Genomic DNA, 23,530 nt, shown 5'->3' with positions numbered 1-23,530 from the left:
TTTGTGGAGCACCATGAAATAGCAAGATATCAAAAAAAATCACATTTACATATGTGCTTAGATCTTCTAGTGTTAAATTCCAGTAGAGATAAATGGTAGAAGGTGTCAGAGTTTAGGAATTTAGGAGAGGAAATTTTAAAGTAAGAAATTTTGTGAATTAGGTTTGTGGAGAAGTGGGAGGAGAGAACACCTTGGTCTGGCTCATGAAGTCCCAGGAGCGTTGCTCGCCCAGAGCCCTGAATGCTGGTGGTGGCGGCTTTGGTGAGGAAGCACTGCTGGTGGCCAGTGGGATGGGGCCTGGGCCTCTGGCTGTCAGGCAGAGCTGCGTCTGGCCCCACTGCCCCAGGGAGGCAGAATCCATCAGAGTCCCTACTGAGGGCCCTGCTTTGAAGGGAATCTAGCAGAAAGCCCTTGCTCTGGACCAGTGTCTTTGAGTCCACTCCTCTCATCACCAACACAGGTTGTCCTGGGGAAATGCCTAAATGCAGAGCTCCAGCTCCCACCACCCAGCCACCTCTGGCACTGCGGCCCCTAAATCTGCATTTTTCTTGGGCTTTCCCTGCAATTTAAGGACGTCAGAAGTTTGAAAACTGCCAAGCTGGTGCCACCTTGCTTAAACATAACATGTCATTTGGGGTTAGGCTTCTGGTAGCTTGCTAATGTGCTGATTACGTGTCCCCACAGGGAGGTGGGGAAGAGAGGGATCGGGCTCCCACAGGACGAGTTCTGGGCGCAGCCGGTCTGGCCAAGGACAGCACTGCAGAGACCAGGGACCAGGTAAGACGCCGGCAGCCGCGGGCCGGGGCACCTGCAGCAGAGCTGCTTATGTGGTGTTCTTATAGCACTGCACTGTGCTGAAGATGCCTTCTATCTGTTTTGGAAATAGGTTGTATATTTACAAGTAAATAAACGGATAAACGTACTCATATATCTAATTCCATTCTTAGTGAACTAGAGGCAAATAATTTCCATGCTCAATGCCAGGCTGTCTCTGCTCGTTGCCACTTTATTTTCTATCAATTCATTCATCTGTTCAAGACTCAGTTTTTATAATTTACTCAAAGGAAGTCACTTGTAAATGTTACATGCACATACATCCTTCCAATAAAAACATAACACGAAAAGCATTCTACCAAGAGTAGCATTTTGATATTTCCCGTGACTTGGCTTATATATGTAAGAGCCTTACAGTGTGATCTAAGAAATAAAACCAACCTTTTACTTCTTATGTATGTAATACAGATATCTGGTTTTAATGCACAGAGCAGAATTTAGTGTAGCTTTAGATACATAGAAAACTTCATATCAGTATTTAAACTCAAATTCCTTACAGTTTTGAGAGCCAAAACTGTGTAAAGTTTTAAATTACGTAAGATTTATAATTTTATCCTTTCAAATGCAAACACACCTTTAACTTTATTTTTTTTAACTTTTGCAACCTATAAAATGTATGGAGATTTCACACATTGCTCAAATTATTGCCTAAAGCACAGCAAGTCTTGGTCATTAACCGAATCAGTGTTTCTGGGTTTGCCTCTCTGCGAGCAGCCATTGTCTGCCGTCACTGGTGACGTTGCTGGGTGGGCATCTGAGTTGAGGCTGTGTGTGCTCCAGCTCAGCCTGGTGCGTCGCCTGGTGGAGGACCGCATTCTTTCCTTCCTTTCTCGGTAGAATCTGCACATTCAGCAAATGTTCGGAGTCCACTGTGTGGTTCAGTTGTAGACCAAAGTTTATGATGAATATTTTTGAAATGCCCATCCCTGGGGGAGAGAGAAAAGCTCCATAAATTTGGATTTACAATCGCTTTAGATGTTCCTTTGAGCCAGCTTAACCTGCAGTCTTTGCCAAATCCTGCCACCCGCTGTCATCTGAAGCCAGCAGGTGGTCTGTTGAACACATTTAGTAACATTCCACCCTCTTGGGATCTCTAGTCCAGTATAAGCTTAAGGATTACTTCCACTTCATTGCCGACTAAACCATCTGAATATTTATGCTAGTGCTGTGTGACTGAGATGAGGGCAAATATCTTCTTTCCATTATTTCAAGTATATTTGAGATTGCTTTTAATTTAGAAGGTACTGCTGTCTATTGGACTAAGCTGCAAACAGGGAGCCCAGAAAATGATAGGAGGGCTAGAGCTGGATGATGACACCCAGTGCTGTAGAATCGCTACCACTGCGGTGAGTGAGTGTTCAAAAGTGTGACATTCGACAGACTTTGTTCTCCCCTTCTTTTCAAGTGCTACATTGACTGCGGGCCCAACAGTCACTATGTGGCCCTAAGGATCCTGTATGTAGCAAACGCCATGCCTGCCCTGGGGGCTCAGTGGTGTGCTGGGGTCCCACAGCCGTGGACACAAGTGCCTGCTCGGCTCTCGTCCGTCAGACCTGTCCATCTGTATTGGGGCAGTGAGGTTGCTTGGGGCTGCTTGGGAAGAGGGCAGAATTTCTAACTCTTTAAGAATAACAGGCCTTCCTCAAGTGAACCAGGGTGAAGGTATTTCTGAGAGAAGGAAGAATCTACACAAACGCACATAGTCCTGAGAAGGGGGAGCCTACACTTTCTCTCCCACACACTCTCTCCCTCCCTCTCTGCATTTTTTTTTTTTTTTTTGAGGAGCTTTAAATTTTTATTTTTATGGTCTGGAACAGTTCATATGGTATAGTATCATTTTTTTAAATTTTTTATTTTATTGAGGTCATATTGGCTTGTAACTGTGTAAATTTCAGTTGTAAATTATTATAGTTCAGTTCCTATATAGACTGCATCGTGTTCACCACCAATAGTCTAGTTTCCATCCATCACCATACATATGTGCCCCTTTACCTCTTTCAACCTCCCCCCACCCGCTTCCCCTCTGGTAACCATGAATCTGTTATCCATATCTATGTGTTTGTTTATCTTCCACATATGAGTGAAATGATACCATATTTGTCTTTTATTGTCTGGCTTATTTTGCTCATTTATAATACCCTCAGGGTCTATCCATGTTGTGGCAAATGGCACAATTTTGTCTTTTTTATGGCTGAGTAGTATTCCATTGCATGTATATACCACATCTTCTTTATCCATTCATCCATTAATGGGCACTTGGGTTGCTTCCATCTTGGCTGTTGTGAATAATGCTGCGATGAACATAGGGATGCATAAATCTCTTTAAATTGTTGATTTCATGTTCTTTAGATAAATACCCAGTAGTGGGATAGCTGGATCATTTGGTATTTCTTTATTTTTTTTGAAGCTGTAGGTTGTGTTTTCTTTCTTCCTTTTTTTTTTTTTTTTTTTTTGCTGGAGAAAATTCACCCTAACATCTGTTGCCAACCTTCCTCTCTCTTTTTTTTCCCCCTCCCCAAAGCCCCAGTACATAGTTGTATATTCTAGTTGTAAGTCCTTCTAGTTCTATGTGAGCTACCACTACAGCATGGCTACTAACAGATGAGTGGTATGGTTCCACGCCTGAGAAACAAACCTGGGCTGCCAAAGTGGAGCGTGCTGAACTTTAACCGCTAGGCCCTTAGGGCTGGCTTGAGTATTTCTATTTTTAATTTTTTGAGAAATCTCCATACTGTTTTCCATAGTGGCTGCACCAGGTTGCATTCCCACCCGCAGTGTAGGAGGGTTCCCTTTTCTCCATATCCTCTCCAACACTTGTTATTTCTTGTCTTGTTAATTATAGCCATTCTGATGGGCCTGAGGTGATATCTCATTGTAGTTTTGATTTACATTTCTCTAATAATTAGTGGAATTGAACATCTTTTCATGTGCCTGTTGGCTATGTGTTTATCTTCTTTGGAAAAATGTTCATATCCTCTGCCCATTTTTTGATCAGGTTATACATTTTTTTGTGTTTGAGTTGTATGAGTTCTTTATGTATTTTAGAAATTAACCCCTTGTGGGGTATATGATTTGCAAATATTTTCTCCTAGTTGGTGGGTTGCCTTTTCGTTTGTTGATGATTTCCTTTGCCATGCAGAAGCTTTTTAATCTGATATAGTCCCCCATTTATTTTTCCTTTTGTTTTCCTTGCCTGAGTAGACATGTATTCAAAATGCCCTGTCCTGGAGCCGCTTCCTCCCTCTCTCTTGCTCTTTCTCTGCTGTTTTAAATGAGGGTCTGAGAAGATCCCTCTGACAAGGGGCTCTTTAAGCAAAGGCCTGATGAGAGGAGGGAGCAGCCATCCAGCACCTGGGGGAACGTCCTGCTGAAGGAATGACACTAATGCAGGGGCAGCCTGAGACCTGTGTGGCTGGAAGCAGCCTGTGAGGGAAGGCAGTAGGAAGTGAGGTCACACAGGCAGCAGGAGGAGCAGACCTCCTAGGGCCTCAGGGCTCTGTAACAATTCTGGAATGTGCTCCAAAGGAGACACTGCGTGGTGGCTTGACCAGGGTGGTATCAGGAGAGGGGATGAGAAGTCACATTCTGGATAGATGTTCCCTTAGTCACAGACTGTCACCGAAAGTGCTCAAAGCCTACAGACATTGAATGTAAAGCTATGATGAAACATATTTTGTAATACTAACACAGTTTGAATTTAGGTGCCAATACCATGCTTGAAGTACAAATGTGTGATAGGCTTGGAGTGAAGCGAGGGTCCCAGCCCCATCCTTCCAGATATCTCATCCTAGGTATGTTTCAGCAGCAGGACCCTGGATACCTGGCCACCATTAAAATTTAGGTGTCAGGCACTCAAGGCCCTGGCCCCTCCAGGTAAGGATCAACATGCACCCACCCAACCCAGGAAAGCAAGGTGAGGATGAGGGAAGATCTGGTGGTGTGTTTCAGGCAGCCTGACACAGTGGGCCGTGCATTAGTCCTTCCCTTCCAGGATCCTCTCTGTGCTTCCCCCAAGCAGATGAGAAAGGCTGCCCCTAGCAAGCACCTCTCTCAGCCAGTTTCCTGCCGACAGTGTCCTGCACATGGCCTGGTGTGGTAGGAAACGGGGACCTCTGTTCACCCTCTTTGGTTCGGGCTTGTCCCCTTTCCTGCCCACTGTGTCTTGGGAAGTTGGGAAAGACAAGATAAAACAAAGTCAGAGAGGGCCGGCTCCGTGGCTTGGCGGTTAAGTGCGCGCGCTCTGATGCCGGCGGCCCGGGTTCGGATCCCGGGCATGCCCCAAGGCACCACTTCTCCGTCCAACACGAGGCCGAGTCCCACGTACAGCAACTAGAAGGATGTGAACCTATGACATACAACTATCTACTGGGGCTTTGGGGGGAAGAAAATGAATAAATAAAATCTTAAAAAAAAAAAAAACAACAAAGTCAGAGAGGTGAGGGCTCCAGGTTAAGCCTGGGCGGAGGGGTGGGAGAGAGGCCACGAGTTCCACTGGTAGACTGTGGCATGTGGTTCTCACACGTGCCTGTAGTGGAGCAAATGGCCCACACGCATGCATTTGTGCTTCCAGGCCATCCACCGATGGGCTGTGTCCCCTGAACTCCCTTATATTTGCTGCTCAGCCTCGTCATCAGGCGTCTGGTCTGGGGAGCCCTCGGTGTCCTGGCTCTGAGTCTGTGGTTCTTGGATTCTTTTTCATGGTGGAAGAGTAACTACTCTTCTACTCCCTCAAGAGTAGAAGAGGGAGATTGTCATTTATGGACATACTGTCAAGAACATGCCTAATCTTGCCCCAAGCCAGGTGGAGCTGGACCTGTTTGGTCCTTGAATTTGAAGCCTCTTAGAATAGTAAGCATTCTGGTCTTTCTTTACTTATTTCATTTTTTTCCAGAGGTAGTCTGCTACAGTGGGTTCTGACAGGCAGACGCTGTCTCAAATCCTGGATCCACCACTTACCAAGGACCTTAGCAAATGGCGGAGTCTCCAGACCTGTCCACCGATTTCCGACATGGGTGCCCGGCTGTGCCGCGGGGCCATTGTGAGGATGGGAGAGGAAGTATTCATGTCCTTAGTGTTGAGTGGAGCTTCTCATTGTCTTTTCCTAAATCTTGTTCCAGAGCATTTTCAGTGTTACTTTCCTGGCATTAATTCTCGTGTTTCTCCTAACATTTAAAAGTTAGCTGTTTTCTTAGAGTTTTTCCTATTAAAAAGCAAACAATGTCAGTTACCCCTTGGTAAGGCTGTTTTTTAAAAATAAAATTAAAAAAGCAAGCAAACAGACTACAGCCTGGTATGTAGGTTGGCCTGAGTAATTTCGGCCCTCATTTACCTACCCCACGAGGAGCCGTCCACTTCAACACCAGTTCCTCCCCAGTGCGTCGCCGTCAACCTGGTGAAAGTTTTCTCTACGTGCAGGCCAGTGCCAAGGAAGAAATGTCATGAAAGCTTATTCTTTACTTTCATGTGATGGCAAAGATTATAGGAACACCTTTAAATTGGAGAAGGAGAACCTATTTTCCTTGGCTCTATAGTGAACAGAGTTAAGTTTCTTCATATTCTGTTGGCAGAGAATATTTATGTCTGGAAATTTCTCCTCATGCAAATTTAAAAAATAGAGTTACTTTTCTTAGGGCAGAAGAGTAAATATTCATCCTCAGCCCTAGTTGCCTGGCCAGGGAGGAGAAGTCTTACTCTCGAGATCCTGTGTGACACTACAACAGATCCCTTGGGTCACAAACATGGTCCTGTCGGAGTCGAGTCACTGCTGGCCTTGCAGAAGCGTAGGCCGCCTGTTTTCACCTGTCCTGCGTGTGTGTGAGTCGTCCTTGTAGCAGGTTGAAGTCAGGCTGAGAGATCTTCAGGTCGTATGCTCTTGATAATTGGGGTAGGTGAAAAGAAAGCAGTGGGATGGATACAAGTTTGAGGGTGAGCAAGTCAGATGCAGCAGGATGAGGAGAACTGGACATTGAGCCTAGTGAGAGTCTGGTGGCAGTGGTGTCCCACTGGGTCTGGACCGAGGGTAGGTAAGCAGCTGGTGACTCTGGTGTGCAAGAGGCTCTGAGGACAGGGCTGGCCAAGACGGGGAGGGGGCTGGAGGAGCTGGGGCTCCTTGTTTGGTCTGGCAGGGTGTCAAGTGCCCAGAAGGAGTGGTTCTACAAAGTGACTGGATCTGAGGCAGAGGGGGAGGGATGGGGGTGTCACCGCAGGAGCCCAAGGCTAGGCTTTGCCAACAACTTGGGCTGATGAGATGGGTCTGAGCTGCTGTGGGAACAAGAAACACTTTTTAGCTGGCCCACATATTTTCTGACTGCTTTGTGCTTGTAACAATATTGTACATGCTAGTTGTGGAAAAAATCCGAACTCTGTAGTGAAGACTCAACAACAGCTGTAGTGCCAGCAAGCTCACTGCGTGTTTGGTGAACCTCCTTCTGATTTCCTGAGTCCTTCCATCCAGCTCAGTCTCAAGCATAGCAGTGAGCAGAGTAGAGGCCCCCTGAGCATGCTCATCTTCCTACCTGGGTGCTCTCTCCTCCCTGCACTACTGGGTGACCCCCTCACCTCCCTGTGCCGTGGGGTGAGCCCCTCTCCTCCCTGCGCTGTGGGGTGACCCCCTCTCCTCCCTGCGCTGTGGGGTGACCCCCTCTTCTCCCTGTGCTGTGGGGTGACCCCCTCTCCTCCCTGCGCTGTGGGGTGACCCCCTCTTCTCCCTGTGCTGTGGGGTGACCCCCTTTCCTCCCTGTGCTATGGGGTGACCCCCTCTTCTCCCTGCGCTACGGGTGACCCCCACTCCTCCCTGCGCTGTGGGGTGACCCCCTCTCCTCCCTGCACTACGGGTGACCCCCACTCCTCCCTGCGCTCTGGGGTGACCTCCTCTCCTCCCTGCGCTGTGGGGTGACCCCCTCTCCTCCCTGCACTGTGGGGTGACCCCCTCTCCTCCCTGTGCTCTGGAGTGATCCCCTCTCCTCCCTGTGCTGTGGGGTGACCCCTTCTCCTCCCTACAGTACAGGTGACCTCTCTTTCTCTAGGACTTGGTTCTTGAGTTCTGGGCCTGCCTGTCCCTGTCATACACCCCCACTTTTCTATTCCCTGTTTATGCTCAGTCTAGATCCCGCTGCCAAACATCAAGTGCATATTGTAGGAACCAGGTAAATACTCGTGGACTCACCAAATCAGTGACTCAGTGAATGAAGGATGGATGAACACAGACTGCCTACATGTCTGTTAGATGTTGAGTGATCTGAGCTGGTCCACGGGGCCATGGTGGACTTGATGGAGGCCTGGCTCACCACAGGCAGGACATTATGGCAAGCTTTCGGTAATGTCCCCAGCATTTTTCTTTTAAATTCAGTGCGTACATCTGTAACTATGTTAGTACACATCTCATTTCTGGCATACGTAGTTTTAGAACTCCATTCACAGATCTAGATAAAATGCCAAACAACCAAAATTAATTTGTAGTTCATGTGACCCAGACAGAGGCAGTGACAACTGGCTGTTGCAGAAACACCTGTGGACAGCCAGTGCCACAGAAGGGCAGGCACTCGGGGCTTGTGGTGTCCCTTGTCAGCAGCACTAACAGTATAGGTCCAGGATAGCTGATCCTGTCCATTAAGTGAATGTGCAGCAAAGAGAGCAGTGAGACGTCTGTTTTTCTTGCATCCTTATCAAATAACTTGTGGGAAACGGGTCTCTCCCGTGACTCCGGGATGCACACAGTCTGAGAACGACTCTCAGGTCTGCCTGTTGTGAACTCCACACAGAAACGCTCTCTCCCTCCAGGTACAGGGCCTCCCCTTCTCATTACCCACACGACCCCCTTGAATTTCAGGAAATATTTGGAACCCTTAGGAATGTTTGTCAGACTGGGTGCCAGGCCTAGAAAAGCATGTTTTACCTCTTAGGTTCTGGTCACTTAGAAGCAAAAAAACCATAATAGCCTCAACAGCTAGATCATGAAAACTGCTTAAAAGCTCTACCCTCATTTGGTAAGTAGATCTTTCAAGGAAATCCCTTCTCTACTGGAGTAGGACCATAATAGTGATGCAAAGGTCAAAGGAATTTTGGGGCTGAAACCTTACCTCTAGGAGACCTCAGGTTAAGGCAAAATTGAGGTGTCTATGCTGAGTTGTATCAGATTTCAGAATTTAGGAATGGGGGTGGAGGAAATTAGAGGGCTCCTGCAAGACAGTATATAAGCAAGGACAGTATGTTTCATTGCATTTTTCCTTACATGGAGATGTATTCACAAAGATAGTCTTGGCAGTGCAAATATGTTTTCTAATTTCACCTGTTTCTATATAAAATATATGTTGTGTACACACACACACACACACACACACACACACACACACACACATAAAATCTTTTATTAGGACTGAAACATTTTTTCAGGTCAGGTATCCACTTTTTCCATCCACCTTCATGACTGAATTGTGTCATTTTTCCTTGGCCAGCACGTTTTTTGCTGGGTTGTGTCTACCTTCAAGCTCCTATGTTAGTATGTTTTAGAGATATTAAAGTAGTCTAAGTAGAAAGTTAACAGGCAAAATTCTTTGTGTTAGTGAAAAACTAAAAATGCCTCAGAATGAGAGGATTCGGTTACTGCCAAAGAGTTGGGAAGTTTCCCAGGGGCAACCCTGGCCTGAGAAGTGAGCCCCTCTTTTTGGGCCAGGCAGGGAGACGTTGGTGTCAGAATTGTAGAGCTGCTGGGCCTCTCTCCCTGGGTTGTGTGAACCAGGGACCCTGGACCAGCAGAGATGTGAACCTCGCCTCAGGAGGTGGTGAGCATCAAAGCTTTTGGAACTTTTAAAATGCTGGATGGCAGCTGAGGTGAGAACATTTTAACCTCTTCCTTGCTATGAGAGATGATGTGTTAAATTCCACGGTCAGCAGCTACAAATTTGCCTGTGATTTCTTCACATTTTCACTTCTCTGTGGTGATTCTGCAGGAGGCCCATGCTGTTGTAAAACTGCCTCTGGTCATCTGTGATAACAAGGTTGGGGCTTGGAAACCTCATTCTGGCTGTTGCTGTGACCCCCAGCCTCTGCCAGAGCCCCTGAGCCTCACACTTCTGGGAGAGGTGTGAGCGACAGACTGCCTACAGCATCATCAGTCAAGCAGAAGCATGGAAAATTTTGACGGAAAAGTGTTATTTTTTTAAATGTGATAGGTGACCTTTTTCACTTGTAGGATTGCTCTGTTCTCTTCCCAACATTCCCTGTCTAGCGGACAGCAGAAAGTGCCAGCTGTACCGTGGGCTGGGAAAGGAAAGCTCTGGGCTCAGCTGTAGAAAGAGCCACACGTTACTTTTTTCCCTACTTGGCAAAATGTCCCCCGTGTGCCATCTGCATATGAAGTCGCATTTCCAAACATTGTTGGCAACAGTAACCGTCTAGATATAATGCAGATGGTTGGAACTGGAGTTAAGTGGAGCAGTGTTGACACTGCTTCCTTCTACTAACAGTCCTACCTCTTAATTAATTGCTTCCTACTTTAATGGAATAATTATGGAACAAAATTTTAATGACAGGTGGCCACAATAGAAAAGAAAATAAAGCTCTGTCCTCCAAATACAACTCAGCACACTGTTCTATACATACTTAGACGTGTGTGTTTTTTCTGTTTGAATTTTAGAGAAATTTAATTCTCAGTTTTGGTTTTCATATCTATTTGGTGCAGGAAGTAGACAACATGAGCCTGACCAGTGGAGAAGACATTCGTCATCTTCAGGGTAAGTTTATCACTTCCATCTCAGAATAACTCAGTTTTATCAAAGATGGAAGTAAAACATCTGTCTTTATAACACAAATCTTTCATATCAAGTGCCAAACTTGAAAAGAATTCAGATATTAAATCCTACTGGCATGGAGCTAAGTTAACTTGGTTTCAAGATTAGTTTGCTTCCTACAGAAAAAGTGGGGAGAAATAAAGATGTGAAGTCTGGACTAAAAACCCTTGGTAGCACCCTCCTTCGGAGTAAAATAATCAGAACATCACTGCCCAGTCCTGTCTGTAAAGAGATGGCCTGTGGGCTCTAGACCTGACCTTACATAAAAAGGAAAAATTGTTTATAGTGACTTCTCCCTCGTGTCATATAAGAACGCTTTTGTTGGCCTATTTTCAGAGGTTGTGCCTGATTCCATCGCCCCCAACAATCATTGTTAACATCTTTCCAGTCTCGTCTTCTCTGTATATGAAGTGGGGTTGATTTTTTCTTATGAGTCAGAATCTTACTAAATCCTGCTTTTTTTAAACTTAGCCCTAGATTGTGAGGAGTTTCAGAGGTTTTTACAGCAGTGCATATGAAGACAGGCCTGGGTTCTTGGCAGACGACACCAGCCATCAGACAGGAGGATGTATGGGGAGGAGGCAATAGTTGAGTGTCAGGAAGCCTAATTTATGATGTTGCTAACAAGTGATACCTTTATTGCTCTTCATCTGTGAGCACTAAAGGGCTCTTGTTTTTCAAAAACATTTTAAATTAATTCATGTTCAGAGTAATCCTTTTCATGTAAGAATTTTTAGATAATCCAAGAATTGAAACTTTAAGCCCAAAATTGTACTGAGCTCAACCTCTGGGGCTCTTGATAGGGAAAGAAATCTAGGTGAGGGGATAGAAGATAGGCCCTTCATCAGCAGCCATCTCCCCTGAGCCTGGAGAGCTGGTGTGAGTACCAGTTTCCCTTCCAGCCACACTCCGTGACTCTCGAGATTCTGGCACTCCCAGAAATGCTCACTCGTGTTTGCCACAAGATATGTTCTTCCAGTTGTGGCTGTCTTTAAAAATAAAATATGCCCTAAACGTGTCCACTGTGCAGTTTGTATATTTGCACTTGATGAATGACCCTGACTAACAGCTCAAGTATGCATAGCTCCAGGCTTTGTCTTGCCTTAAAATCCCATCTAGTATTTACCAGAAAAAGAATACAGTCTCCAGATATTTTAATACGTCTGTATTTCTTACGTTTGAAATGTCCTCACCACTTCCTGCAGTTCCTTCTTAAGGACATTTGCATATCTAATCACTTTTCATGCAAATCTTGTAGGGCCAACAACCTTATGTCCCAGCTTTGGAAACAGATTTTTTTTCATTTCACTTATGAGTGTTTCCTCTCTAAATATTAACATTCTGTTCCTTTCATTTCTGCTAATTTGAGACCATTGCTACTTCTAGAAGTTTTATTTCTTTGCTGCTTATTTGTGTAACTTTGAAATAAATTTCTTATCCCTTAGACTAAAAGAGTAGACCTCCATGAAAATTGTTTTCCCCCTTCATAATATCTAATTTATAACTTGTCAATAAAATATTTGTTTTCAGTTGGCAAGCTTAAGTAAACCATTGAGTTGGTATAATCTTTATTATGTTTGAAAAACCAATATAGTGAATTTTTTTGTAGTCTTGATGTTGTTATATAAATTATCTCTGGTCAAGTCTTCTGATGAAATTTTCATGTATCAATTTAAAAATGAAAATAAAACAATATATTTAGTACTCAAATAAAATTATAAATTATAATTTTATAATCTTTGATTATCTGGAAGACATTTCACCATCTAATATATTGGGATCTTTGTGAAGAAAATGGATGTTGAATTTTGTCAGGTGCTTTCTCTGCATCTATTGAGATGATCCTATAATTTTTATCCTTCATTCTGTTAATGTGGTGTGTCATGTTGCTTGATCTGCATATGTTGAACCATCCTTGCATCCAAGGGATAGATACTGCTGATTGTGGTGTATGATCCTTTTAATGCACTGTTGAATTCGGTTTGCTAGTATTTTGTTGAGGATTTTTGTACCCATGTTCATCAGGGATATTGGCCTGTAATTTTCTTTTCTTTTAGCGTCCTTGTCTGGTTTTGGTATCAAGGTGATGCTGGCCTCGTAGGATGGGTTTAGAAGTCTTCCTTCCCCTTCAGTTTTTTGGAAGAGTTTGAGAGTTTTTTGGAAGGTTTGGAGAGAGTTAATTCTTCTTTAAATGTTTGGTAGAATTCACCAGTGAAACTGTCTGGTCCTGGACTTTTGTTTGTTGGGAGATTTTTGATTACCAATTCCATCTCCTTTCTCATTGATTGGTCTGTTCAGATTTTCTGTGTCTTCATAATGCAGTCTTCGTAAGTTGTATGTTTCTAGGAATATATCCACTTTTAGGTTACCTAGTTGTTGGCATATATATAGTTGTTCACAGTAGTCTCTTAAGATCCTTTGTATTTCTTTCTGTGGTATCATTTGTAATGTCTCCTCTTTTGTTGCTAATTTTATTTATTTGAGTCATTTCTCTTTTTCTCTTGGTTAGTCTAGCTAAAGGTTTGTCAATTTTGTTTATCTTTTCAAAAAACCAACTTAATTTCATTGATCTTTTTTATTGTTTTTTCTTATCTCTATTTCATTTATTTCTGCTCTAATCTTTATTATTTTCTTCCTCTGCTATCTTTGGCCTTCGTGTGTTTTTTTTCTAGTTCCTTGAGGTGTAAAATTAGGTTGTTTATTTGAGCTCTTTCTTTTTTTTATATAGGCATTTATTGCTATAAACTTCCCTCTTGGCGCACTGCTTTTGCTGCATCCCATAGGTTTTGTATGTTGTACTTCCATTTTTATTTGTCTCAAGATACTTTTTGATTTCCTTTTTGATTTCTTCCTTGACCCATTGGTTGTTCACGAGTTTGTTGTTTAATTTTGGCAGATTTGTGAATTTCCCAATTTTTCTCCTCTTATTGACTTCTAGTTTCATACCATTGTGATCAGAAAATATACTTGATATAATTTCAGTCTTATTAAATTTTTAAGACTTGTTTTGTGGCCTAACATATGATCTATCCTGGAGAAGATTCTGTGTACGCTTGAGAAGAATGTGTGTTCTGCTGCTGTTGGATGGAATGTTCTGCATATGTCTGTTAGGTCCATCAGATCTAAAGTATAGTTCAATTCAATGTTTCTTTATTGATTTTCTGTCTGGGTGATCTACCCATTGTTGTCAGTGGGATATTGAAGTCCCCTACTATTATTGTATTGCTATCTATTTCTCCCTTCAGTTATGTTAATTTTTTTTGTATATTTACAAATTTGACATCCTTTCATGATAAAAACTCGCAACAAAGTGGGTATAGAAGGAATGTACCTCCACATAACAAAGACCACATGTGACAAGTCCACAGCAAGCATCATACTCAACGGTGCCTGGCCAGCCCACACCCGTGGCCTGCCCATCTCCAGTGCGCTGTCTGCCTAGTGACGTGACACAGAGCTGATTCATATCTTTCAGATATGGAAAACTTTCAAATCGTTTCTTTGGTGATTTCTTCCTTGCATTTTCTGCTCTCTGTATTTATCTCAGAGGTTAGACACCATGTTCTTGTCCTGTCATTGTCTTGTATTTTCTCTCCTAATGTCTTGATGTCTTTTTGCTCTACTTTGTGGGAAATTTCCTCAACTTTATCTTTCATCCTTTCTGTTAATTTTTTAATTTTGCTGTTTTTAAATTCTGATAGCTCAGAATGTTTCTTTTTTATAGCATACTCTTCATTTCATGATTGCAGCATGTTCTCTTGCAATGAGAAAATTAATTACACCAGTAGTTTTGTTTTATTTTTATTTTTCTTCTTTCCTAGACTATTCTTCCAAGTTTCTTTTTCTGTGTATTTGTTTGTTTGGGTCTTTGTTTTTATTTTAGATTTTTTTCTAAAATGGCTGATAATTCTTCAATGCCTGCTCGTGTTGAAGAGTCAGGCACTAAAAGGTGATTGGAAGCCTGTGCTTCCAGGCCAGGCCAGGCATCTCAGCTGTGGTCCTGGGGGAAGTCCTGACACTGGAATCCTTCACTCTCTTACCTCAGGTTGGTCAGTCTCCTTAGAGCAGAGTCCTCTGCTCTCTTCCTGGAGACACAAAGGGGATGATATTTAAGAAAATCTGAAGAAGCCCCAAGTGGCCATCTAGTACTGGGGGTGAGGGGAGGCAGCAGAGAAGTGCCTTGGAATGGACCTTGGTTTTTGATGTGAACGTGGGTGGGAAATATAAGGGAGAATAGAAAAGCAGGAACTGGGTATACTGTGATGAGGTGCCATATGGCAGTGGTTGACTTTGGAGCCGGAAGGAAAACCATGGTTCAGTTTCTGCTCAGCCGCATGCCACACATGCGGCCTGGGGCAGCGCACTTGACTCTCCACTCGTCGCTTTCTCAGTGAGGATGAGACTGAATGAGAGAGTGTACATATACACATGCAGCATTTTGCACCATGCAAACACACACACAGTGAGCCCGTGCTCTGTTGCATCCACAGCAGTGGGAGTTTCTGTTGTCAGAGGAGTCAGGAACATACACTAGAGGGGCAGGGACTAGTGTCACTCAGCAAATCTGTGGGGTGCCAGCACCTGCAGACCCATGGGAAAGGGAGAGTCTAAGCAGAGCCCTCGAGGGTCAGGAGAAGGCGGGTAATTCCATGTCCTAGTCATGGGGGGCACATTTCAGAAGGAGAGAGATCAGGAACGTCCAGTGTCATTGAGTTAGGAATGATCCACAAAATATAGATGATGCCAAGCACTGAGGGCCACCGTGTGTCAGCACATAACAAGCACTTGGTAGGTGACATCAGGTCTGGTAACCATGGCTGAAAATGTGACCTTTGGTTTTAGCAATTAGGAGATCAGTAGTGATGGCCACAATGCCCCATTTGATAAGCGAGCACCCTGAAGGGCAGGGGAGATCCCTCAACTCATTCTAGAATTGGGCAGTATATATTAAGTAAAACTTGCGCCTGACAGATCTTATAGTCTTCTCTTCCAGATCCAGAGTCGGCTGCTGCACACACACAAACACACACACACCCCTCGAGTTTGCCTGCTTCCCTCAGAAAAGGAGCTGCTGCAACAGATCCCCCCTCATTTTGGCAATCCATTCCCAACACCCTAGTCCCTCCTGCTAAGGAACTTCTCAGCAGGAGGAGCAGGAGGCACTGGTTCTCTCCTCTCATGGGCTGGCTCAGAGGAGGTGGTTGGCAGGGAGACTCATGATCACTTGTGTTCTAGGTGGTCCAACTGATGCCTGCTGCTGCAGTGCTGGAATGGGACAGAACCCTTCACAGCTGGAGAAAGAATTGTCTTAAATAAACCTTGGACATTGAACATAAATTCAGTATATCTTGCTTGTCTGCAATCAAGACGTATGGTAAAACACACTGTATTTCCACATTACAGCCCTCGGTACAGATGTGTTGGATGATGTCAGCTGGATGTGGTGGGTGTGTTAAACTCCGTTCCACCGTGTACATGCAGCAGTTAGAGAAATGACAACACTACCAGAAACCAAGGAAATGAGGCAGAACTGAAGATGCTCGTGAAAAAGCAGCCTGCTGTCGTCCAGAAGCATCGCATGGCTTCAGGCTAAATACAAGGATCATTTTTAATTTGAATGTTTGTAAATGTATGGATATTCATGGGGAATGTATTACGAAAAGAATAAAGAAACAGCTCAGTAACTTGTACAGAAGTCCTCCTGTGTTAGGCAGGGGCTTCTCTGTCACCTGCTCTGTGAAGTAGCCGCACGGCAGAGCCTTGAACATCTCTCTCCAGAGAGAGGTGAAGAGGTGGGTGCATTGTTACAGCTCCTCCTGCTTTGTTTAACGAACTTGGAGAGAAACCTGCATGCCTGCGTAGCCTGACTGACACCAAGTGTCTTCTAACCACTATCTTTGAATTCATCAAACTTGAGTTAGAAATACGATTTCACAGCAAGTTATTTTCTCAGTGGTTGGCCCAGGCCTCTGACGTCAAGGATCCTTGTAAGAGTTTACTGATCGTGCACATCATTAGGGTTTCTCATGTTATAGCTCTTAAGTTTTGATTCCTTTTTTAAATTTGTTAAAAATGCCACTTTATCAGGACTTCAGGGGTTTTCCATTGGTGAGTGAAAATCACTTGTTTGTGGTTACCATTTTGCTCCTAGGAAGTAAGCCAGACCATCCTTATTTAAAGGAAACACGTGCAAGAACCAAGAAGTAGTGCCGGAGCGCGGCCTGGTGGCTCCTCCAGGAGAGGCCGTGAGGCCCTCCCCACACTTGCTGTGGGGGGCCATCACACCAAGACAGCACCGCAGCTGTCAGAGGGTCTGAGTAGGTTTGTCAGCTTTCCTTTTGTGTTGTGACGATGATCTGTAATACACGTTTGTGGCTTATTACTAAATATAAATGATTAGTCTGCTATTACTAATGAGAACACGTGACTGACCTACTTGCTTCTGTTTTTCTTCTGAACCTATCATTAAAGTTCTGGAGCTGAAAAGACCTTGGGGATCTGACCCAGGCCTCTTAGGTGACAGATGAAGTCTGTGAGCTTACCTGTGGGCTCCAGCGACACAGGTCCCGACGGTCCTGGCCCGACTCTGCCTGGCCACCTTCTACTTTGTGGCCCTGGTGTCATCATCTTCAAGTCAGTGGGTTTCTTCAGTAAGGATTTCTCAGATGTAAGTCATATGTGACACCCTTGAAAGGAAAAAAAGTGGTGATTCCTGTGTTGATTTGTTATTATTATTCTAGTGTTAATTAAGTATGTGCAAACATGCATTAGATTGCTTATGCTTAGAACTTTCTGAATACAACTTTCAATCCAAGACATCATACAAATGCAATGAAAACAAAATTATAAAACAAATAGCGTATTACCACAATCCCCAGCAACTCCCCGGGGGGCTGGCCAGTGGCCTGAGAGGCCGGCTGCCGTGGGCTGTGCTCAGGATGAAGGCTTTGTACGAGACAATGGCCAGTTGGAACCCTCTTCTAGGGAGCTGCAGTGCCAGCGCCCACAGAAGGGACAGAGGCCGTGGCCACGGCGCCACAGGCAGAGAGCAGAGGCCTTGAGGGCAGCCAGGCGTGAGGGTGGTGCCAGGACAAGGAGGCTGGGGAGGACCCTGCCCGGGTGCTGGCCCTGGGCCCGTCTCTAGGAGGCAGTGGTGCAATTGGATCTGTCCTGTCCCTCTTGCCCCTCAGTACCGTGATGGGCGTCCCAGGCTGTCCACCCCTGCATTGAGCTAACAGAACGTCTAGTGTGGCCAGAGCCAGTGGTGGTGCCCAGCACTCCCCCACTTTGATGCTGACCCATGCGTCCAGCATCTTCTGAGGAGACTAGATGCCAAGAGGGGCCTCTGCCTTATCTGTGCTGTCTGAATTATTGCAACAAGAGTGACTTCATGTGTTGTTTTTTTTTTTTTCTTTGTAAATTGAAGATAGAGAAAAGAAAGCAAGGTACCCAGTGACAGTTTTTATATCTCGGATAAAGTACAAATTTTTAAAGTACCGATTACTTGGATTTAATAAATCAGGTTTTTTCCTTCAGGTGTCAGCACCCAAGGGATTGGATATGTTCATTTTTTTTCCATCTTTTGAACTTTTTGTTTAGAATTTCAAACTTTTTCAGGCTCCTGCCACAACTTAGGAAGAAAAATAAGTAAGTGGGCGCTAGCAGTTCCTGACTGTCACAAAAAAGAAAAAGAATTACACGAAAGGAGAAAAGAGCGTATGCTTGTGTGTGGTGGGTCCATCTTTCATCATGTAGTGTGGAGATGTCAGCTGACGACACGCAGTGTGTGGTTTATGCTCATTTATTTCCATGTCACAGAAAGAGCTGGGTCTTCAGTGTTGTCCTCGCTCTTTGCCTGAGCCAGGATTCCTCACCAGCGTGAACTGTCCACTTCGGGAAGAGGCTCGTGGCCGTGCTGAGCGTGATGTTGTCAGACCACTGAACTACCATTCCTCAGCGGAAAGAGGGACCTTCAACACTGCCCTTGGGAAGCGTGCCCCTGGGTAGAGGGGCACCCTGGCCTGTGCACCAGGTGCTGCGTTCACCCTCTTGGATGTCGGGCACCCCTTGGGGCCCTGGTGTTTATAATCTCCTCTTGTTTGATGCTAAGTTGAACACCATGGGGCATGACCCATCCCTGTCACTTTAGCAAGAGCTAATACCTGCCTTTTCTTTCCTAGCTACATCTCCCACATGTTCTCGGGGCTCTTTGTAAAGCATTAAGAAGAGCCCAAGGATGGAGACTTGCTTTACAAAATTGACCATGAAATTTAGTCCAACGGTGATGAGAGCAGCCGACAACTGGCAGACATTTCAATTCCTTTTCTCTCCTCATGTTGAGCCAAGTGCACATGAAGGTCCTAAGTTATTAGAGAAGGTGTTCATCCAGCTCCTTTTCACAGTCTCAGCTGACATCTGAGGGCTGTAGCTGGACCCTCACTGCTCCCGTGGTTGATTCCATTCACCTGCTGCTGCAGGTGGCCCAGGCTGCATCATGGCCAGGCACATGTCTCAGTATAAAGCCGAGCATTACAGCCCTCACCTCCTGCAGAAACAGCCTTTGGTTTGCAAGCTGTTTATGGTTCTGAAGGAGAAAAGTGGTGAAAGCCAACCACTCTAGGAATCTGACTTCTCTCATTATTGTCAGCTTTACTAGATGTTAGATAAACAACAAAAAGTTAACTTTAACCTTCTCTACTTGGCAAGCCGTCTGAACTAAAAAGAGGAGAAGCGGCAGCCTTGCAAACACAGGTTGGTCTTCACTTCTCTGTGGTTTCCCCAGAAAGCCTCTTCTGCCTGGAGAAGCTGAATCAGAGGAACCCACAGGACACATGAAGAGAGACATGTGTGATCCCTCACGGGGTGCTGATGGCCAAACTCGGGTGATGCTCACGTTTTACCAGCCGTCCTTTGGGCACCTAGCTCCGGGTCTTACTTTGCCAGGGCATCAGACTAGGGGGCGAGGATGATCTGGCCCACGGTGGCCCGCATGAGAGAGCTAACTGCCCTTCCGTCAGAGCTCTACCTTCGGGCACAAACATCCTTAATCTTCAGATGGTGTGTCCTAATTAGGGACCACTGAATTTTAATAAAGTTTTCTGTAAGACTGAATAGAGGAATCCAGGAAAGGAATCTCTTCCAGGAAGGTTGGATGACTATAGGTTTTCTTGCTGGCTGTTGCTACAGTTTCATTGTCTTCTAATGCCATTTTGTATGAGACAAGTTTAGTACCAAGAGTAAAACACTGTCCGAGGTCTGTTTCCTGGTGTTCGTTCAGCAGTTTCAGCCTGTCAATCCTTTGTGTTCACATCTGATTTATAAGTTTGTGTAAAATGGTGTGAGACGTACTCTCCTTTTTGTTGATCCCTGTAGTTGTTAAAATACAAGAAAAGCAGATAATTCTGTTAAATTAAGCCACCAATCTGTCTATCGACTCAAATGCTTCAAGCCACAGCCCTTAACTTACCATCCAAATCAAGAGAAAAACCAGTCGAGTGTGAAGAGATATTAAAATGGTCTGAGCCACTGAAATAAGGCTGTTCTGTCCTCGTGTCCCAGATGGCTGTGTGGTGACAGGCCATGTGTGCTTGGGTGAAGGGGAAATTCTCTAATAACGTTGGAGCTGGCCTCCAAAGAAGCCAGTCCTAAGGAGACAGTATTCAGTAGCTGAAGGAATAATTACTCAGCAATACTCAATATGTCCTACAGAATTCATTTCATTCTGAGAAGGTTTTACCAGAGTCGTACTCTTTTTGTTTTCCTCAGAAATCTTCCTCTTCCTTTGCTCTTTTCTGATATTCTGGTTTTTAGGATATTTCCTTCTAACAATTTGACCTTTCGAAGTCTGGAAGCTGGGGTATAGTGAGGTCCAGCCATTGGCGCCTCATAAAAATGCTCACAGTGCATTATAATGTGCTGGTTGTTGAACCAAATATCTGAGCTTGTGTGCATAAATGGTATAAAAACCAGTTTCTTGTCATGTTGGATACTGAGAGATTTTTCCTTCACAAAGAAGCAGCGGATCATTATACAAGAAATCTCCCAGGTTGTGGACTATACCAAGTGTATGAAGATGGAAATTAGACCATCGTAGAAAGTGCGGCTTTTATCCAATCCAGATGATCGTTTTGGGAGCAGTTCTCATTCTTTCTGGTCTTAGACCCTATTATACTTAAAATTTGTTGAGAACTCCAGGTTACTGTATTGAAAATTAGAAAGAAAAATTTTAAATATGTATTTATTTAAAAATAACAACACGTTAACATTTTTTATGCAGAAAGCCCCTATATTAAAAAAAAAAAAAAACAGTGAGAAGAGCAGCATTGTTCTACACTTTTGCAAATCTATTTAATGTCTGGTTTTATAAAGACAACTGGATCCTCACGCGTGCTTCTGCATTCATCTGTGGCCATGTGTTGTTTGGTTGAAGTGAAAAGGAAAACCCAGCCCTGCAGACCTGCGCCTGAGAGAGGAGAGGCCTTTGTGGCCTTTGGATTTGTGGACGTTCTTCCAGGAAACCACCTCAACACTCACCAAGTGTGAGTTCTCTGCAGGATGATTGCAGTGTGGAATCTGAAGCCCCATCCATGAACTTTCTGCCCGCTGTTACATTACAATCCATTGGTCTGGCTTGCATTTTAAATGAATTTATTTCCTGTGTATAATTTTGCAACATGCTTTAGTCATTTGGAAAATATTGGTTCACGGAGTTATGCAGATCTTCTTAGTGTTGACGTGTTTCCTTAGACAACATCAGAAAGTCTCGTTTGTTCATATCTCCCCAGTCTCATCAGGATCTTCAGTGTCAAGAAGCCCTCAAGCTGCTGTGACTCATACACGTGTTCCAGACTCTACTTTTTGCTTGAAATCTTGGGTTTCATCACTGGCAACAAAACCGTCAGTTGTTTTCCTTGAAGTGACAACATCAGAACTTCTGGAAAGGGAAGGAGGGGCGCAAGATATGGGTAGGGTTTTCACTGTGTAATTAATGCTTTAAAAAAGGCATCTGAAAAAATATGGCAAAAGCTACTGTCTGTTGAATCCAGGTAGCCAGTACAGGATAATCCAGGCACTTTCTGTGTGTTTAAAATATTTCATAATAAAAATTAAAGTAACTTTGAGGATAGTGAACAGATCTGGGAAACCCAGCAGTCCTAAAATGTGGCCTATAAACATGGGAAGGAGAAACCCATATCCCTCACCCTCCAAGTTTGTAGTGGAGGCAGAATGTCTGATCACAGGGAGATCCTGGGGAATGAGAAGGAAAGAGGGAGTGGACCGGGGAGCCCAGGTGCTGAGGGGGGCGGGGGGCCCATGTGATGTGGGCCATGTTTACTGACCTGACGTTGTTAAGGCCTGTGTTTGCTGGAGTCTGAAGTGAATTCACCATGGTCCTGCCCAGCCTAAGCTCGCTCTGGAAGACGCAGATGAGAGGAAAAGGCATGCCCACCTTAATGGGGTGACAGGATGAGTTTAGACCTAACTGTCCAACAAAGAAAACAGCACGTGTGGTGACTTGGGGGATGAGCAGGATTGCGTATGCAGCAACCGCAGGAGTGGAAGCAGGGGGCCGTCCAGAAAGGAGCCTGAGGTCTGATCCTGGAGCCCTTGATGCCCCAGAGGGATCTGGGCTCCATTACGCACTTGGAGAGGCTTTTATGAGAGTTGAGTTTTAGAAAAGACTTCTGGCAATGTGAAAAGGATGGAATGGAAAGAGCCAAGTTGGAGGTGAAGAAGCAAGTTAGAGGCACAGATTTTGTCATACGTCGGTTCACTCGCTCATTCAAAAAACCAGGCTGTGTCAGATGCTATGTCCAGATGCTGGAAAGATGAGATATTCTGAGGGCACTTGCCCTTGAAAACCTACAGTGTGGTGGAGTGGGGGTGGGAGATGAAGGAGAGTACCTGCTTTGAGGGGGGCCAGCAAGACTTCCTCTTACTATCCAGAATAACCTTATCCCCACGAGTGTTCTGCCGCCATGCGTGTACATCTGTGAATCTATTCTCTGATTTAGCAGGGCTTATGAAAAATTATTATAAATCATACTTATTTTAAGTAAAATTGTGTTTACTTAGAACAGGTTTTTTAGAGTTGTGAGATTGACTAGCAATTTGGATTTGAGTCTGCAAGGTGTTCAGGACTCTCTTGGTTCTTTCTGGATGTTTCCCTTCAGTTCAGACACACCTCTGCCACGTGAACGGTCAGAGCAGCTGGACATTCCACAGTTAGGTGTGAACAGAAAGCACCAGGAAAGGAGCGGAGAGAGCAGGTGAGCTGCAGGTAACTTGTAGAGAAAGACAAAGATGCCAAAGAAGTAACAGTGGGAAGAAATCTCAATTGTAAAAGTCTTAGAAATAAAGAATAAAATGAATTTTAATTTTTTCTCAAAAGGTGACCATCGTCTCCTGTGGTGTTTCCTTTTCTTTTCTCTTTGCCTTCAGGCTTATGTTGGACTGGAACTTGCCACAGGTCAAACTCATAGACCTTTAAAAGACTTTAAAAAGGGTCGATTACGGCCGGCCCCGTGGCTTAGCAGTTAAGTGCACGCACTCCGCTACTGGCGGCCCGGGTTCGGATCCTGGGCGCGCACTGACACACCGCTTCTCCGGCCATGCTGAGGCCGTGTCCCACATACAGCAACTAGAAGGATGTGCAGCTGTGACATAACAGCTATCTACTGGGGCTTTGGGGGAAAAATAAATAAATAAAATTATAAAAAATAAATAAATAAAAAGTGTCGATTAAATGCCTAAAATGCGAGGGATTTGTGGGCAATTGATTCCAGACTGCAGCCAGCCTCACACATTTATGCAGATAAATTCATTGTTAAAAGCAGATCAACTCTGAGCCAGCCCTGATGGCCTAGCGGTTAAAGTTTGGCATGCTCTGCTTCACAGAACCACACCAC

At 44.5% G+C, this 23,530-nt stretch overlaps 1 protein-coding gene across 6 annotated transcripts in view; it reads left to right on the top strand.

Moving 5' to 3' along the window:
* The window catches only part of FAM120B (family with sequence similarity 120 member B), a 91,531-nt gene extending 73,453 nt beyond the window's left edge, over window positions 1–18,078 (top strand). For 5 of the 6 annotated variants that reach the window (XM_058533952.1, XM_058533951.1, XM_058533955.1 and 2 more), the window contains 3 exons: window positions 685–777; window positions 10,514–10,565; window positions 16,026–18,078. In XM_058533952.1, the coding sequence (XP_058389935.1) occupies window positions 685–777; window positions 10,514–10,565; window positions 16,026–16,050 (170 nt within the window). In that variant the 3' untranslated portion in view covers window positions 16,051–18,078. Of the gene's footprint in view, window positions 1–684; window positions 778–10,513; window positions 10,566–15,857 lie in introns of all 6 variants that reach the window. The other variant, XM_058533953.1, reaches the window with a different exon arrangement.
* The last annotated feature ends 5,452 nt before the right edge of the window (window positions 18,079–23,530 follow it).

Source organism: Diceros bicornis, chromosome 39 (assembly GCF_020826845.1).
Source record: "Diceros bicornis minor isolate mBicDic1 chromosome 39, mDicBic1.mat.cur, whole genome shotgun sequence".
Taxonomy (NCBI): Eukaryota; Metazoa; Chordata; class Mammalia; order Perissodactyla; family Rhinocerotidae; genus Diceros; species Diceros bicornis.
This window is presented reverse-complemented; position numbering and strand designations above follow the sequence as displayed.